The following is a 19,394-nucleotide window of genomic DNA, read 5'->3' as shown; positions in this document are numbered from 1 at the left end:
TTCCCTAGTGACAACAAGAGACTGATACAAACTTGTTACTGCAAATAGGCAATCTCATTCCATTAGTGTCCAATCATGCAACAACACAACTAAGATCAGAGCTCCTGCTTTAAACAGAGTGCTCCTCTAAAACAAACACAAAGCCGTAATGAAAGATTTGCACAAGGACGTAGTTAAATATGCAAAGGATGGTTTGCAAGCAAAAGACGGGAGGAGGGTCTTTCATTAACAGACTGGCTGCTCTGAACATTAAACCATGAATACAAAACAAAACTGTTCTCAAGGAAAGAAAATACATATAAATAAGGTCTATTTTCTGATAAGACTATGTGGCAGCTGCTAACACGTTAACAACCTATAGGAGATGCATACAGAGAAATGCATATAACCCTAACCTCCATTTATTACGTTTAGAAAATTGCACGATATTGATTTGCATCCTAATGAAACAGGTGTAGCAGTCACTGGACATCAGAGGCTTTTTTTAATAACCTTATATTCAATAAAAAAGTAATAAACATTGTTTGAGAAATGTTGTATTCAAAAATGTTGGCTGAGATATTTGGACCTTTAGTCCTTAATATGGAATTTAAAATTCAAAAAGCACTGGATTATAGCATGTTTTCTCCGACCTTTTAAACTGCTAAACCTAATATGTAATACTGATTCGACAAAGTGTCCCGGAGAGCCACAACATACTTAGAAACTCATTTCTCCAGCCGTGTAGCACTCTGAATAATACCACATGTAGTCGAAATCACAAAAAATGCTCTTAACAGAAAGGTATAAATGATTGCTGCTCTAGTTTGTACAGTATGTAAAGATGTTAGTACATTTGATATTTTCAAATGCTTTGCCAGTTATTTGTATATTTCAACAACACATCTTAAAATGCCACACCGTAACTCCTGACATTCTTCTGCCGTAACAAGTCAAGCCTCTACAATCCAGCACTACAAACAAGTTAAAACAATCTGATTTACAAACACTGCCTGACACAGGTCGGGTTGCATGACCTCAGGAAAATCCACTTTCCACCGATCAGCATTTTCGTTTACGGCCATCAAGCACTGGAATACTCTTCCAGTTGAACTTAAAACCTGTACTGATTTTAACTCGTTTTCTTATAGTGCAAAAAAAATGATATTAAGCAACCAGTCATGCCAATATTAATTACACTGTAATCTGAGTTTTTTTTTTATTTGAACTGTATTGTCATACTATATCTTAGATATTTTATTTAAGTGTATTTGAAGTGTATACGTATTATATTCGTAACCTGTATTTAAATCAGACTTTATAATTATTTGAGTGACCGAGATCATGTAAGTGTATTTCAAGTGTACTATGTATTAATTTATTGAGCTGTACTTAAATCAGGTTTTAAAATTGTTTGACTGATAGAGATCATGCAATGTTATTATTTGTTTATTGATTGTTATGAACCTGCTTGAGGACGACAGATGGAAATGAGCTATTAGCTATAATCTGGAATATTGCATCTCTTCTCTTTGCTGAGATTAATGTTTTTGTATGCATGGTCCTTCTATAAATAAATACAAAAAAAAAAATCAAGACATGCACTCATTAAATATTGGCGGCTTGTTGTACACGTTTTTTCCCTTTAATTAGTTTGTTTTTCCTGAATGTCATCCTGCATCATTATCAACAGCCAGAGATTAGGATAAAGAGAAGATGGTGCAGAGTAAGAGACAGAGAGAGGAATGGGGAGAGAGAAAAAGTAGAAAGATGAAGATGGACTAACATGGCGCTGCTGGCAGTCTGGCTGGACATAGCGGTGCTCGAGATCACGCCACACTTGGAGCATTTCAGGAGCAGTCGGCTACGCGCCTCCGCTGGGACACTTTAGGACATGTGCACAAAGACACACACAAACACACACAACCATGTGGGTAGGAGAAATGGGAGTGGGGTTGGGGGGAATGTGTGGAAACACAAGTGTCGGTAATGGCAACAGGTGAATGTGTAGGTTGCAAAAAAGAACCAAAAGAAAAGAAGTAAAAGTGGACACAACAAAGGGAGGGAGGAGAAAAGAAAAAAGGGGGAAGGGTAGGGAGAAAAAGAAAGAAAGGCAAATTAAAACCAGATCTTTAAAAAGTAGCAGCAATGAATAACAGTCAGAATACAAAGATTGACTCAGAGAAAGTGAGAGACGCACATTGCAATGTTACAGCACAATAGTGTGGAATAACAGATTACAGTGACACAGACAGGAAATACACCAACTATGTTATTCCACTGCTTGTGTCAGCAGGGCTGTGCACAATGGAGCTTTATCAGGGTGCAGAGGAAGAGAAAGACTTTGGCTGTTTACTTACAGTTGACTACTCAGGTGGAGAGAAACTGTGTATGCGTTCGTGCTACGTGTGTGTGTATATATAGCGCGACTGGAGAATGATGGGGCCATGCTCGGGCTATGCTACATTAACGTCCCATCACAGCTCATTGCTTTAGCGCCAGCCACATCCCCACGGCTTCATAAGAAAATACATTACGCTAATGACAGCCTGTCCTGTTAGCAACACGAGCAACCAGTGTGTGAAGTAGCACTGGGATATGTATGCGCTCCTAAACATGGACGACTGAGAATCTGAGAGAGAGTGGGCTTATACTGTAGTTGGTATGTTTTGAAGTGGGGTCGCATTAAGTCATTAGTATCCATAGTCAATCTAGTACCCATTGTATATGGAGGTCTGTAAGGCCCCAGTTTTAAGAAGCAGATAGGAGTACCAGTATGTAAGAAAAAGCAATGTTCTGCTGTGAAGGAGCGCAGCAGCATAAGAGATTTCAGCCACATAAAAGAAAGGCTCCCAACCTCTCAAGAATAATATATATGTTTGAGTGCACTCTATATTGAGAGTATTTGAACCCCTTTACCCTGCCAGGAGACAGTTGCAATTTTAACAAGAAACTGAAGCTGCTATCCATGCTACTGTCAAAACCACCAAACTCCTTTGAAGAAAAAAACAGGGGTTGCTGGTCCAATGCTAACTATTGTTGCTATAAGCACTTTGGTTAGACCTAACTAATCAAAATCACACAATAACACAGACAATCAGGCAGCGTGAGACTCAGAAACTCCAGTGTTGACATGGTAAAACTAGCATTTTATTTTAAGTAAGTTTAGTGGCTTTGGCGAGATAATTGGTAGCGGCTACGGTTCCCCTTTGAAAACAGATTGGTCTCACGGCAAGGTAGAGTGACGAAAATATTCTAAATATATATCAAGAAAACCTTTTTTATTTATTTTGCCTTTTCTTTAGTTGGCTAAAATACTGCTCTACTCCTGTGCATTAACTCCTGCCTGCTTCCACAACTAGGGGTCAGCCTACCTTCATGTACTGAAGGTTACACACTAACTTAAGATACAACCTCATACCACCTCACTTCAAATCAACAAAACTATATTTTTTATCATAATCAGAATACACCAAGGACTCTGCCTGTAACAAAGAAGAGTGCATCTGTTTATGTGTGTAGGTATGTTTGTAAACAACAACCGGTTTAATCTCCATTGATTCAAATGGAAACAAAAGCTAATCAACCCCCTGGAGAGACAATCTGTTTTATTAACCCTTTCAGCTATACACAAATTATCAATTTCAATGTGTGCAAGAGACAGACATTGGAGGAATTGTAATGAAAAAGATAGAGAAAGAAATACATGGAATCTATACATATGGAAATGAAAACATGGACTTGGCTGTGAGAGCTGCGGAAATCCCCACTCAAAGGATTAGTAAAGATGATGAATAACCGCCAACTGCTGTGTTGATGTGGGTGGATGCATAAGCATGTCTTATACTATAGTATGTATGCATATAGTGTGTGTCTGCATTTTGTCTGATTTCGATTCAACCAACATAATCCTGTGTGTTCACGAAATATAATTAGAATTCCATCTGCCATTGATCCACATGGCCACCTATTCATCTATGTCACATACAACTGAGAAAAGCAGACTTGGAAGTGATTGTGAAATGCTAGATTTCACAGAGCAACAGAACACAACAGATGTCTTTTTGCCTAATTTGACTGTATTTTATAATAATTTTTCTTGGCAGGCACAAGTGCACAAGTTTGTGTGTTTAGAGTCCTTTGAACGCAGTTTGTTGCATTACAAATATTGTCTCCCTGAGTTTGTGTCTGACAGAAGGTGACATGTATTTAATGCAGCAAATTTGTAGTCATTCCCCACCAAGAACAGTGGTTGAATGAGTAAGCGGTGTGTGTTGTGTGTGTGTGTGTGTGAGGTGCAGACAGAGAGTTTAGGATGTTAACTTACCCCGCTCGCTGCTTTTTAGACTTGTCTGAGATGCCGTCTCGAGACATGAGCTTGTTAAAAACCACGATTCCAATGAGCATATTCACCTGAGAGAGACAGAGAGGACAGATTGATCAGGATTGCTAGAATGGATGCCAACATGCTCACATTTCTTTTCCCCGAATGTTTCAGTTGATTAAAGATGACTTTGATTGTACCACAGACTAAAAGTGACAGTTGCTTTGCTGTTAGGGTACCAAAGCTTTCTTTCTCCAACAAAAACCAAGCTTTAAGCTTATTACAAAAGCATATATATTTCCAAAAACACAGCCTTCAGATAAAACATAATTTCGAACACTTAACTCTTCCGCGTCCCGACTTTGCATACATAGTACACTAATCTTATGTTCCTTAAAGGGTCCTATCACTTTTTTTTTTTACCACAAAATATTGTTCCTCTGCAGATTTGACAATGCAAATGTACAGTTAATTGCAGTATCGATTTCGGCCACTAGTGGCAGTACAGATTTCAATGGTGCTGGGCAGCACTTAATAATAATAAACAAAATAATTGCGGCAATTTTAAATGTACTCTGAGAAGTATGCTTCTAAAAAATCTATTTATTTGTATATTCATAACGACTAATAATAATCTGTTTATTCTCACCAAATTACATTCTGAGCATTCTGAAGTCTTACATATTTAATGTATTGTTTTACTTTGAAAATAACTTGCAATCTTTGAAAAATATTTCAGATGTGCAGTGTTATCATCCACTTTTTTCCCCAGCAAATAATATGACTCGAAGCTGTGATATTTTCTGTGTTGTGACCACCTTACATCACCTTTCATCCCGTCTTCTCTTGCTAATGAGGAGCCTGAAGCTAAGCCTGCCAAACATCTGGCCACACTGACCCAGTGACAAAGACTCTGTAAGGCACACACAGATTTGAGCCAAGGCGTGCAACATGTAGACCTCTTCTCTGAAATCCTTGCCATCTGGGAGATTTTCTATGCCAGCGACATATTCCTTCTAATCCTGATTTCCAAAATGCACATGTACTCTTTCCTCCAGCCCTTTATGCCTCTCTGTGTGCCGTCTCTGTTTTGCTATTCATCTGCTGCTGCTCTTTGGTGTGTCAGCGGTGCATTAGCGAGTAATGACATTCACGCTCTGGTACATACCTACATTGTGTATGCAATGCATTTTGGCTACTATCAAGGTCCTAAACTAAACGTCTGCATAAATCCCTTCCTTCATCTGTTACTAAGAGCAGCTTCTGTCAGGGCAGATACATTTGAAAGATTCAATGCACGGTTGCTGGAAGTCAAGAAAAAAAAAGCTGAGCAGTTAAGGTGTTTCTTGTGTTCAGCTGAAATTCTAGTTTTTACCGGAGCTGGATTTTTACTTGAAGCCAATTCCTTTGCTATATCCACGGTACATCTGGCAGCCATTTGCTAAAAACTCTCTCCCTCTGTCTGATCTCCTTCCCTCTCGTGTGTGTGTGTTGCCGCTGACAACTAGCTACGATGTGCCAGATTGTGAGAGCACTTTTGTCATGCCAGTCATGTCTGGCCCCGGCTCTGTGAGTCAGCATCATCCTGCTCTGCTATTTGCCCAGGGCCAGGTTAATTAATTAGAGAAGAGTCCTGTGGGAAGGTCTGTGTTTCTCTGCCCGTCGTCCCTCTCTCATTACAGATGTTTGTTAGAGAGGGGCCCCAGCAACAATACCGGGGGGCCGGGGACCATTACATAACAGCTGGGGTGTGGAGTCGACATTGCTGAAGGTTGGAATCATTCCAAGGAACGCCAGACACTGACACACAACCTAGGAGGATAAATCTCCATGTATTTCTATTATAAATGAATGTACATGTGTTTCAAGGGCATAGGTTAGATTTTGACGATGGGGGGCGACACATTTCAAGCGCTCCTCCCCTGGGAATACTTAAGTATCAAGTTCTTCATTTCCTGCATTCAGATGAGATTGTATGCACCTATTTATGGTGAACAGTCTTATTTATGGGAACGATGTAAATAAAAGGAAAAATTACAATTCTAAATATATTGGAATAAAATGCAGTAAGGCTCGGATTAATTTTGTTTTGCTTTCAAGTGTTTATTCTCCTGTATAACTACTTTCTCTTTCAATGTTATCCCTGTTATGTCATTAAACATGTAGGCATAATATAGACTTCCCTCCTTGTGTCTTTAGTTTGGGAGAGTAACCTCGATAAATGTGCATATATATTTCCGATACATCCATTTACTAAAATGCATTTATAAAAGGATAGATTGTAATAGCTCACGTGTGTCAGAAAGGTTTCTGCTTATGTTCATAACCATGTAACACTTCCTACATTTGTATTTATATTTTTAAATGTGTCAACAGAAATAAGTCATTATTTATGATAATACGGTTACAATATTTCAGGATCTGTAAAACTGTGTGTTTATCAAATACATTGACTAAACATTGACAGACATCTGTGGTTATATTTAACTTTTTTGATCATTATTATTGTGGTTCATTAGAATTTTGTAGGGACCCTACCATTCCTATCAAATTCTGCACCTTTTGAATAGATTTCGTTATACAAAGCGCCTCTGTCGTGTGTATTTTCTCAAAAAAGTGTGAGATTGAATGTGAAAGTGGTGGTTTGCTTTTTTCTTATCCAAATAATAGCAGTCTTTGGAATATAATTATTAATATTCAGCGCTGTTAAATCCAGTATTCACTCATGTAGGAAACTGTCAAAGTGCCACTCTCTTGTCAGGAATTTAGTTAAAACACACACATGTCACTGTGCACACCTGTGACGCTGTCTGAGAAACACTTTCTTACTGACATTTAAAAAACAGAGAGATTGTGCAAGCAACGAGGAAATCAAATCTGAATGCGAAAGCAAAAACACAGCAGCAGCAGCAGCAGCAATTACCAAACCGAAGTTTAGTACCCCATCCAGACTTATTAAGCTTAGTGGTGGAAATATCTGCCCAGGGACTCATTTAGGAGAAATTAAGTAATCCCAGAAACAGCCATGAACAGAAACACACAACAACAGATGATTAAAACTCTCACTGAGATTCAATCAATGCAATCGATGTTGCTGCAGAACAATACAGAGCAGTTTATTCATGCACATTAAAATGTCTGTTTAACACCACTTGGCAAAAGCAAACAAGAAGACACACCATTATGATTGTAGAGCACATTGTTAGTCACAAATGCATGTCTAAAAGGAGGTTTTCAAACAGACTTTAGCCTTGGGTGCAGTGACTCATGGTTACACATAACAGAGGAAGATAATAATTCAGTCAAGGAGTTGCCGGAAAGCTCTTGCCCGCTGAATTTATTTGTGTGTTTCTGAGCTGACATTTTAAAACTCAAGGATCAAAGTGCTCCTCTTATCATTTTGGCATGGCTAGCGCACAGTTACACAAGCTCACATATGCATGGAGGAGTGAAGGAAGAAAGAAAACTCTTAGCGAGGAGGCTAACTTAAGAAAATATTTGCAGAATTATGCAATGTGAGTAGAAGAATAAGGGAATAGGGAATAGACTTACCAATACAATGACAGCAGCCGGCCCAACAAAGGCATAAAGCAGACCGCCCTCCAAGGACAACCAGCAACTAGAGATGAAGATACAAAAAATATGTTTTAAGCATAGAATCACAGAAGTACAGTACCGTTTCAAATATATCACTTCCCCACACGTAGGTCTCACATTTCACTTGTTGTGAGTGCCAACCACTTCACCATAAACTAGTACACAACCAATTAAACATCTTGAGTTGTTTCTGAATGAGATATAAAGCAGTCATGTGGCTTGGTTAAGTGCCTCTTTCTAAAAATATTGCCCTCAGTGCTGAGCGAATTTATAATGTACATTACCTAAAACATATCCCCGAACCAAAAACCCTCTTGTGGAATTTTATTTAGTGTAAAAGCGGAGAGTTAATGAGTTTAAATGTGTCCTCCAGTTGTGTCATCAGAGCACACTGGAAACCCCTGTGTTGTGTTAATTGCTGCTCAATAAAAAAAGGAGATGAAAAAACCCACAGCCCCAAAGCTGATATAAAGTCCTTTTATTAATGAGATGATAAGTAAAGTAAAAGGGAACCAAGTTGTAAACATATTTTAATCATGATGTGTTTTGATTTAATCGGTTGACTGGTTAAGAGAGAATTTTGAGGGCATTTGTTGTTTAAAGGTGGGGTAGGTAAGTTTGAGAAACCGGCTCGAGATACACTTTTTGTTATATTCCATGGAATGCTCTTAACATCCCGATAGAAATGAATATTTTAAGTGCTTTGACAAAAAATCCATACAAAAATGTCATCTGTGGAAGCCGTAGTACTGTAAAAAGCACGACCAATCATTTTAGCCGCCCCGGCTAAAATAACTGGATGGCCTACCTGCCTGTCAGCCTTCCATCTGTGCACAAACTTATCTCGTGCCCTCATTGGTCATGTGCGCGTTTGTGTGTGTTGGAGGAGGGGCTCTGTAAGGAAGTGGCAGATTTTTTCCGGCTGTGTATTTTCAAATTCTAGCAATCTCGAGCTGGTTTCTCCAAAATTACCTACCCCACCTTTAACCGTAAATCCAACAGTAACTGTCGATAGTGTATTTGAAATGTTCTCCTTTAAAGGTGGGGTAGGTCATTTTGGAGAAACCAGCTCGAGTGCGCTAGAATTTGAAAATACACAGCCGGAACAAATCTGCCACTTCCTTACAGAGCCCCTCCTCCAACACACACGAACGCGCACATGACCAATGAGGGCACGAGATAAGTTTGTGCACAGATGGAAGGCTGACAGGCAGGTAGGCCATCCAGTTATTTTAGCCGGGCCGGCTAAAATGATTGGTCGTGCTTTTTACAGTATTACGGCTTCCACAGATGACATTTTTGTATGGATTTTTTGGATTCTTAAGATATTCATTGCTATCGGGATGTTAAGAGCATTCCATGGAATATAACAAAAAGTGTATCTCGAGCCGGTTTCTCAAACTTACCTACCCCACCTTTAATGTACACAAATCTACCATAACAAGCGTTACATAATGCAACATGGCTGTGGATAAAATGTGTTAAAGTAAATGTACATCTATTTTTTCAATTATCTTTACATGTGTAATTGTATGTGTTGAAGTTTTTAGTTCATGTTGTTCTTAAAGTGTGCCATCATTATTACATGTAATCTATTGTTTGTACATTGATCTTGTGTTGTCTATGAAATTGTTATATTTGTTACATTAATTAGGTGGAGTCTCCAAATAAGCCCAGCAGGTTTTCTACATCTTCCTGCACTGTTCCTCATTCACTATCTGTACTATGTGTGTATTTTTAAATTGTGCAAAACAATACAAAAAAAACACAACAAATATATGTTTTTGATGGATTCAGAATATTATAAAAATATCTAAAGACAAAATAAGGAAAAGCTTACTCTAATTTGGACTGTTCCTTATTTAGTCACAGAGGTGGGACCAAGTCTTTGCGCTCAAGTCCGAGTCAAGTCTCAAGTCTTTGCACTCAAGTCCAAGTCAAGTCTCAAGTCAGGATGGGAAAGTTCAAGTCAAGTCCAAGTCCTAAACTTTGACAAAACGAGTCTTAAACAAGTCCTTATGTGCTTTTCAACAAATGTAATGACATCGATCAACAGAATAATACTTAATAATCAAACTGCTCTTTATTAGTCACATTAATCATTTAATAATCCATTTTCTCTCTGCTGGTAAAGTAACGTGTTTTTCTTCTATTGTAAGAGGGATCAGTAAGGTAAGGCTACCGTGACGGTTTGATTCAGAAGGAGTTTAATGGATAAGATCCCTGATGTTGAGGTGACCAGAATGTTTATTTCCACTGTGTACAGCATGTTATAAGGGACCCACAATCTATCTTTATGCAAGGGATAATGTGCAGCGAGGCGTCTCTATGGGGAAAAGAACACCAGAATCTAGATCCCTCTGCAGGTGGTACTTTAACTGTATTTTGATGCTAATACTTTTGTACTTTTACTTGTAACATTTTGAATGCAGGATCTTTTATTGCAACAATTGTATTCCTACACTCTGGTACTTTTACTCAAGTACAAGATCTGAACTTCTCCCACCTCTGGCAATAAATCCTGAGTGGTTACCAAAAAAAAAACCCTGCTCTGAAGGTTATTTTCATTTGACAAATCCTGCACTCAGCATTGCTTTCTCCAATATCATTGACATGCAGCCAGATGCTGCTCCTTTTTTCGGTTTTCGCAAATTTCTTGACTTCTTCCGACGCGCTTGCATTTAAATCCGGCTCCCCGTCGCTCTGTGTAGCTGGCCTGTACCACTACACCTGCTGTCTTTGGAGCGTCTGCCCCCCACCCTTCTTTCACATAATGGTATGATCCTAGTGTGTCCTCGCATATGATTGGCCGCATGGTGGCTCAGCAAAATAAAGTCCCGCCCCTGCCTGCATGGATTCTCAGCAAGAGTTGCAGCGGCTGAAGATTCTGCTTTCCCCGACGGGAGTCTGCTCTTCTAGCGGCATCTCGCGATCGGCGTGTTGGAGACCCCTGAATTAAATTATCAAGTCACCTCAAGTCAGAAGGCTCAAGTCCAAGTCAAGTCCCGAGTCATTGGTGTTCAAGTCCAAGTCGAGTCGCAAGTGTTTGGTGATTTTGTCAAGTCGAGTCCAAAGTCATCAAATTGGTAACTCGAGTCTGACTCGAGTCCAAGTCATGTGACTCGAGTCCACACCTCTGTTTTAGTCATGAATAAGTGACTGTTAAATGAATCAGATTTCCAACTTGTTTAAAGGGGCTTTAGTTCTGTGATCTTAATTTCACCAAACTTCAGTCTGTGTGCCTCAAGATAGGAAGAAAGTGGTTATTGAAATTGGATGGATGGATGGTGGGAGAACAACTGATTGTTGTTTCTTGCTTTGTTGATAAAAGTGAGCATCAACAACCACCTCTGCCAGATTGTTATTTTTTCTTTTTTTAAATAATAATACAAATCTATGAAGCTAGAGACCATCAGGGGAACAAAAGAGGATACAGTGCTTCAAACAGCAAAGGGATACCTTTTAATGCTTTGAATGAATGGCAGTACATGTTGGTAAGAGTTGTGCTATGCTGAGTTATAATGTCCAAATCCAGTAATCCATAAGAATCCAGGGGGTTGCTATAGGAAGTGGTACTCACTAGCTTGCTGTGCCGTAACCTCTCGCTCTGGTGAAACCCACTGACACTGCTACAACTAGAGCTGGGAGACCTGCAGACACAGAGAGGAAGATCAAAAGGTGAGACAAATGATAAAAGGAAGTCTTAATGGGCACGATGAAGCATGTCGGCCAAATAGGATACTTCGGTGTGAACCACTCCATATGGCTCTTCCCATTCAAATGCTAAGCAGCCATGCAATAGCGTGTAACGTGTGCATGTGTGATTGAAACGGACATAGTGCTCTGTAGGTGAGCCCAAGTGCGCTGCATGTGCTCTCTGGCACACAGGGTAGCTACAGGCGTGAAAACTGGGCTCAGATCCCAGATCAGTGCAGGGAACGAAGCTATCCTTAAGCCAATCAGGACATTCTTCTTTACCATAACACTGCTATAGGCGACCCACACACCCAGAATGCCTGTGGGTGAGTAAAGCATGTGAGACTGGAGAAGAGTCCATAAAAAATGTGAGGTATAGCTTGGAGTGGTCAATAAGTCATGCATTAATTAGCTAAATCAAGCAGCTGTGGGTGTGTCTGAATGTGTGTGTGTGCAAATGAGAGGCAAAGAGAGTGAGTTTGAGTGTCACAGAGCGCGTGCCAGAAAAAGAAGGAAATATGCTGGGCTCCGTAATGAGCTTGGCTCTGAAATATTCATGTAATTAACAAAGCTGTGATTATGGCTGCAAATGAAAAGCAATTAGAAAAAGTCACATTAAAATGAACAAGTAAGATGGTGGGGAGCCAGGCTGGTCCACTAGGCAAGTTTCAAACGGACAACGACAACATCAACCTAGCGTATAGCGTCGCATAATACGCTAACACACACCTTTACATTACACACACATACACTAAGGGTAATCTAAAAGGGATCAGGTAACACCTTAAAGTCTCCTGTTTCCATGACAACTCATTTCAATCACATAAATTGTAGAAAAAATATGTAAATGGGTGTGAGGAGGCTACGCTGTTTTATCCCCTTCTCTCTGCTCCACTGTTTCATGCATTTTATGTGCATTTGTAAGTAAAGTGGATAATTATGTAGCCGCCACTGCATGATTCCCACACACTCACACACACATACACACACATTTAGTATCTCTCTATCTGCGACTATACAACAATCTATACATTCCTCCCTTTCTATCAGGTAAGGGCATCAGTGACTTGGCAGATTAGACTGGTGGGATCAATATTGAGTGAAACGAATGGACGATGTGATTGTGTGAGTGTGTGTGTGAGCGTGAATGTGTGTGGAGATGGTGTTAGAGGCTGTGGTTGCTATCTCAAAGCATCTTGCCAGTGTTGTGCAGATGGTGTCAAATGTTTCGATTATCCTCCACGGTGCCTGTTGCCTCACGCTGTGGTGCATTGCGAAGACAGCACAATAGAGTGAATTGGAGGGTGAATAGAATAAAGGTGCCAATGCCTACTGTGACCCTTTGTGATTGTGTGCGCATGTAACAATTCACAGCCTTGGCTTCATTAAAAGTCACCTGTTTTACATCCTCAGATATACACAAAACATGTCTCTGAAGTGTTTGGCTCCAAACACCAAACAGATCAGAAACCCTCTGTTTCAGCCCTGTTTCAAAAGTGCTGATTCTCTGTCTGTTACTTTAGATGAAAATAAGGAGCCACTCCCCACGCCCCTCTGAGAGATATCTGGTTAAAAAGAACACAATGGTGCTCTAGGAGGAGATTCAGGTGATAAGGTGAGGGGGGGGTTACCTTGGTTGATGATTGGCTAATGGTTACTCAAGCCAACAAATCGTTATGACATCATAAAGTGGCCAAAATCTGATCAGCACATTTCCGACAGGTTTTTATATAAATGGATCAGGACAAAAAGAGAGAGAATCTTTTTTCCTGAAACTTTCAGAATCTCTTTACACAGAGGGGACACATGTTGATGTAGAAAAGACATGAACAAGTGGATTTTGCATAATAGGTGACCTTTAAGTAAGATTATATTGGAGTGAAACAATGTAGTGTCCTTGAAACAGCAAGTAGTAATGTACAGCAAAGAAAATGGGATACAAGTGAAAAGAGAGGAAATTAAGGTTATTAAGCAGAATGCAGTCACTTCTACTTCCAATTGCTTATTTTATTTAAAAAAAAAGCCTGTCTTGCTACTCAATCACACACTCTTGTCACACAACAGTGGTTCAATCAGCATCTAATTCATCTCTTCATTCGCTATGCTGAAAATCCTCTGGGACACAACGACAGATCATATTTCCCGTTACAGCAACGACAGACTATACTTTAGCTTTCTAAGTGTAGTGAATGAGACTACGAGAGTGATAGCGTCTCTTTTGAAACGCAGTGACCAATGAGTTTCGAGTCGTTAACGCACAATGAACTGGCAAGCTGCAGATCCCAATGAAGGTTGTTGCAAGAAGACGAACTTAATGAATCACTCAACATTCTCAATCACGCCGAGTTAATTCTCACAATAAAAAGTAACCTTTGAAAAAGAGGTTACTAACTTCATGACTTCATTTATTAAAAATGACATCATCAAATAAAGGCTCACCCCAGCCGAGGCACAGGAAACGCTTGCGAATGAGTCGTGACCTCATTTTGCCAATGACGGCCAGATAGGACTGCCATGCCTCCGTCAGCACCCAGCAGAAGGACGCCAAGAAGAAGAAATGCAGGAAGGCGGCAGTCACAGTACAAAGGCCCTGAAGGGGAGAAAAATACAGTCAAGGGAGAAAAGACATAAATAAAACCATTGATGATGTGTTACACAGGTCGTGTGAGAGGACTATGGCGGAAAGGGGCTCTAATAAAGCATGTATTGTTTAGAAGAAAAGGAGTCAGCCCTGGCACTGCTGTGTTCCTTACTGTGATCGATACTGACCACTGCAGTCTTGCTTAGTCAGGGAGTACTCAGAGTGCTTTGTGCCAAACCAGCCTGCCACTTTGAGAACTCCACTGTATGAACCTTGACAACACTTTGTATTTAAAGTCTTTGTTGCATTGGGCAGCATTACTGGCATCATACAGTATATGTGTTGACTGGGGAACATTTTTGTTCTGTCTCTCTGTGTTTATCTGTGCCTCACCTTGCTGAGCGTTTGAGATTGTCCCACCAGAATCAATAAGTTGGAGGCCAAGATGGAGAGGCAAAAATTCACCAAGATGATGGATCTCTCCGAGCGTATGTACCTACAGAGTGACAGAGAGAGGGGAGAGGCATTTGAGATAAGTATTAATGACAGACTGACGGATTGAACAGCATCTTTTTGGACATTGGACAGAGCCATTTGCTTGATTTCGCCATCTGTCATGCATGCTACCAAAAACTAATCACCACCCCCCTGCTGTAGTTGAAGCATTTGTTCTTTATTAGGCCTCATTGGAGTTTTGGCACAGAAGTGAGCATTGACAAATGGCAATTTGATGTATTGGTTGGAGCCGGAATAGTGAGTGAAAACGCCCGCTGTCTGCACAATGAGATGTGTTTGTGTGAGCACACGTACCTCCAGAAGGCAGCGTAGATTAGCAGCAGGATGAGCAGAGCGGTGCAGGAGACCCCGCAGCCCACCATGAGGGGCACAGAGGGCATGCTGGAAGGACCCATGTCCTGAAGAGAGTGATAAGGAATGGAAGAGGAGGGGCAGAAGAGGGGAGAGAAAGATAGTTCAAATGTACCGCAAAGTATTATCCCACACATGTACCCTGTTTGCTTTTGATAAACCAGACAAACAACACGACTTGAAGTCACAGTAATGGCAGTTAGAGCATCAGTTTCCATCATCAGACATCTTAAAGTGAAAAGAAACAAAAGGGTTATATCCAAGCACAAACTCTCCTCTTCTAAAACCGGACACAATTAGTGGCTTTAAGTAATGGGTTGGTTCAGCTATTTGCCCCAAATCCCATTTGATTGGACACATTCATTTGCAAATCCCTTGGCTCACAGTGAGTCATCACAAACATTGCAACACTTGACAAGAAGAAAAAAGAGAAGGGAAAAAGACACAAACAAAATGGAAGCACAAGACTCAACACTGCACGATTAAGATGGTGAGGTAAAAATCTGCTTTATTTTTTCATTAAGCAACTAAAGAAATAAATCACATTACACTACTGTGCTCAACCACGCTGGTAAACATTATAGATTAAAACCAATACAGCCAAATCCAAACAACCTTGTTTGCCAGAGACATGTTTGAAGCTATTTCCTGACTCCAGTTTTATGTGACAGCCTGAATGTTCAAATGTAGTGTGAGCTGATGTTTACCGTCTAATCGGGGTTAGCATGCAAAACATGAAAGCCAATAGCAAGATGGATAAGACAGATAAATGGATTGATGTTTAAGAAAGTGATAACTGACTGGAATAACCCATGGTGGATTATTTGGCTACATAGATTAGAGAATAGTTGGCACACTTCCCGTCTTGCACTTACAGGACCTATTACTACCTGAGGTTAATCCCTTTGGTAGCCTCTTTTAATTGTGACTGCTAATTAACGTCCATTAAGTCTGTTAGAGGGAGCCGGATAATAACACATAATTACATTAACAGGAAAGTTGCTTTTTGTTAGCAGTATCTTCCCCACTTTGATGTCACCTATACAACTGTCTAGTGTCACATACAGACCTTGTTATTATAATTATGGTTTCTATTCTGTGTGATTCACAGACATGAGGACCTATTCATGACATATACTGCTGCTCAGGTAGAGGATGTACACTGGGAATGATATGGAATGGCAGTTGTTGATTTTGTTTGATAGATGAAGGGTTAGGTTGTGCCGTCGGAGACAATTTAGACTTGATGAGGTTTGGACCTTTGCCAGGAGCCACATTTAGTAACTGAAACTCTTTACATTTAATTGAATACCCCTGCACTAGACCATAGCGCATAATTAAGCGATTTAGGTCACGATGTACAGCGGACCTCTGCTTTGCCTCTCTCCCGAGGTGTGGAACAGACAAATGAAGCTGCATGGAGAGCAAACTCCCTGCCGTGTCCCAAATGGGTTTCATGTTTGGCCTGCTTTTAAGTTCTCAATCACACAATTTACCTCAATTTACCTCCCAGGGTGGCTTGCCTTCCCTTTCATCCCAAAGATTCATCACTACCCTCCCACACACACACACTGCACAAGGTGTCTTTTATAATGAATACAGCACATACTCACTCACAAAGGCATGTCCAGGCAGATGTGCCAAGTCATTGAAAGTCAGTGTTTAAGCTGCGAGAATGTGTGTGTGTGTGTGTGTCTATTCAAGATGAGTTGAAGGCAGAGGAGGAATGCAAGAGAGAGGACTTTAAAAAAGGACTTAAAATTCAAAGTAAAGTGGTGATAGTTTTAAGAGGAAGAGAGATGGAGTGGGAAGAGTTTAGGACAACTAAGAGAAGAGTAGGCGGAGGAAGAAACAGATAGAGGTAAAGAAAATGAGAGTCGATGTTCCTCTTTCCCCTGGCTCATCAAAGGAAGCACATTTCTCCAGAGGAAAGTCCAATAGGCTGGATTACCAATAAAGCATACACACACAAAGGGAACGGGAGGAGAATGGAAATGGAACATAATCAAAACCACCTCATAAGACAGTCAACAAAGCATCAGCATCAGCTTCAGGAAAGAATGAAATGAACGTATGCATTGGTGTTTTTTGACAGATCATGAAAGCGGCATAGGGAATGACAAGCACACGCTCTCTTACACACCTATTGCATTTTCTTTTCTTCTTTTATCTACTTTAGTTTCACTCTAATGTGTGACCCACTCAATATGTACCTCCTTAAATGGTCCCTCAGCTTTGCATTATGTCAATTAGTTTTAAAGGGTTTTTCTTAATGGGTATGGTTAGGTTATGTATGCGTGATGATTATGAAGCATTTAATGTCATAATGTGGAAGGATGCTACAAAGGAAGGAATGAAAAGTAAACGCCCACGCAAACCGAGACACGATTCAACACATCAGGCCGGAGGCTACAGTGTCACACACCTGCACTGAATAGGTATAGTGATATTATGTTGCAGAAGGATGGGGCATGTGGGTGTGTTTTGTGAGTGTGCAGTACAGTATGTGTGTGAGAAGAGAAAAAAAACACAGAGAGAGAGAGAGAGAGAGTACAGATTAGAATGAGTGTGCTCAGGCTCTGCTGTATATGGCCGGGCTCCCCTGGGCAGCTTGGCTACCATGTGATGGAGAAGATAGCTATTTTCAGCTCAGGAAGTTTAACCTACTTATCTCCTCTCACTGACACTCCTCCTCCCTCCACTCCTACCTATCTCGCAACCAGTCTCCTCCCTCCCTCTGCCTCTCTGTGTCTCCCATTCTTCCTCTTACTTCCTCCCCTTAACCTCTCACTCACTCCCCAGCAGTGGGTCTCTCCAATTCTCCTCTTTCACTCCAGGACCATCTGTACCTCCGTAATGATTTCCCATTAACTCTTAAATCCCCTTCTTAACTGAAAAGAGATCATGAAGATGTACAGTGCTGCGATCACAGAACACAGCACAATGCTCCATCTATTTAAGTAGTAGGATAGGAGGACTAACAAAAGACATCTTGCATTGTATTACTTTTTCATGTGGTGTAGTTGATTTGTTGTACAGTAGTCCCTTAGGCTATACAAAAGTGATATTTATGTTAAAAAGTCCAGTTTTAAAAGGTTAGGGAAATTGATTTTGGTCATGAGTAAAACAAGAGTCTACAGCAATAGTAGCAGCTCTGTAAAGCTGCAATGCTAATATTGTCATGCTAACATCCTCCCATGACATTGCTAACATTATTGTGTAAAGCAAGTATAATGGTCCCCAGTTCAGGGTGTGATTTAGTGAGCAAAGATGGATGTAATGTTTAATAACTCATAGCTCTGAGTTAGCTAAACCTAAGTGACAACCCCTGACAAAAAAACGTAAACAGTTCAGATGTGACGAAAAATAGCAATCACGTTGTCTTCCTCTGTCTGAGTGTGTAGATAATATATTAATAATATATTTGTCCTGATATACACTGTGCATTTCTAGTCCCAAGGGGGTCCATGTCAGGAACAGGTAAACACAGTCTATATGTTTAAGACATTTGCACACAAGAAAAAGACCTTCCTTTTTGATAAAGCTTATAGTTAGGGCTGATTAGATTCAGCCCCTAGTTTTGCTGCTATAGGCTTAGACTGTCGGGGGACACCTTACTTCTTCCTTCTCTCTGTCTGTACCTGTGTACTCTCATGTTCCGAATAACCCAGCTTCCCCAAATTTCTTTTTGGTGTCTATCTACGCTGGGATCCTGAGTCGTGGCTGATCCTGAGTCCTGAGTCCTGATCTGAGTCCTGGATTTCAAGTCGTGGCTGAACCTTGTCACTGTGGTACTGCCTGAGTCTCATCATACTACTTCCCTGATGGCTCCCACAGGATTGTTGACATCCTCGTGGATTCATCTTCTTATTATAGACACATGCATTTTCAAACATTTGGTCTACCTATGTTGTAAATGTATTATCTTTTCGATTTACACACGGAATCTATTGCACGTCTGTCCGTCCTGGGAGAGGGATCCCTCCTCTGTTGCTCTCCCTGAGGTTTCTCCCATTTTCCCCTTTAAACTGTGGGGTTTTTCCTTTTTTGGAAGTTTTTCCTTGTACGATGTGAGGGTCTAAGGACAGAGGGTGTCGTATTGTCATACTGATATTCTGTACAAACTGTGAAGTCCACTGAGACAAATGTAACATTTGTGATATTGGGCTATATAAATAAACATTGATTGAAGAACAATATTGCATGTTTTCTAATGAGGCCACTCTCAGACTCCAAATGCTATATTATTATTATTCTTCAGATGTCTTGTAGAATCTATATATCATTTTCAAGTCGGCTGTTTTCATTGGTCATAGAATTGTGGGTTTTCATTCTGCAGTATATATTTTT

General features: G+C 40.4%; 1 protein-coding gene across 1 annotated transcript in view; it reads right to left on the bottom strand.

Annotated features, from left to right (window-relative positions):
* adgrb2 (adhesion G protein-coupled receptor B2) overlaps nucleotides 1–19,394 on the bottom strand; it is a 205,936-nt gene that overhangs the window by 29,242 nt on the left and 157,300 nt on the right. The window contains exons 18-24 of the mRNA XM_034124811.1: nucleotides 14,988–15,091; nucleotides 14,571–14,673; nucleotides 14,036–14,186; nucleotides 11,481–11,550; nucleotides 7,856–7,922; nucleotides 4,307–4,392; nucleotides 1,766–1,864 (exon numbers count right to left, since the gene is read on the bottom strand). Coding sequence (XP_033980702.1) covers nucleotides 1,766–1,864; nucleotides 4,307–4,392; nucleotides 7,856–7,922; nucleotides 11,481–11,550; nucleotides 14,036–14,186; nucleotides 14,571–14,673; nucleotides 14,988–15,091 — 680 coding nt within the window. The remainder of the gene's footprint in view (nucleotides 1–1,765; nucleotides 1,865–4,306; nucleotides 4,393–7,855; nucleotides 7,923–11,480; nucleotides 11,551–14,035; nucleotides 14,187–14,570; nucleotides 14,674–14,987; nucleotides 15,092–19,394) is intronic.

This window comes from Trematomus bernacchii, unplaced genomic scaffold (assembly GCF_902827165.1).
Source record: "Trematomus bernacchii unplaced genomic scaffold, fTreBer1.1, whole genome shotgun sequence".
Taxonomy (NCBI): Eukaryota; Metazoa; Chordata; class Actinopteri; order Perciformes; family Nototheniidae; genus Trematomus; species Trematomus bernacchii.
The sequence above is the reverse complement of the archived record's forward strand: the minus strand, read 5'-3'. Positions and strand labels throughout refer to the sequence as shown.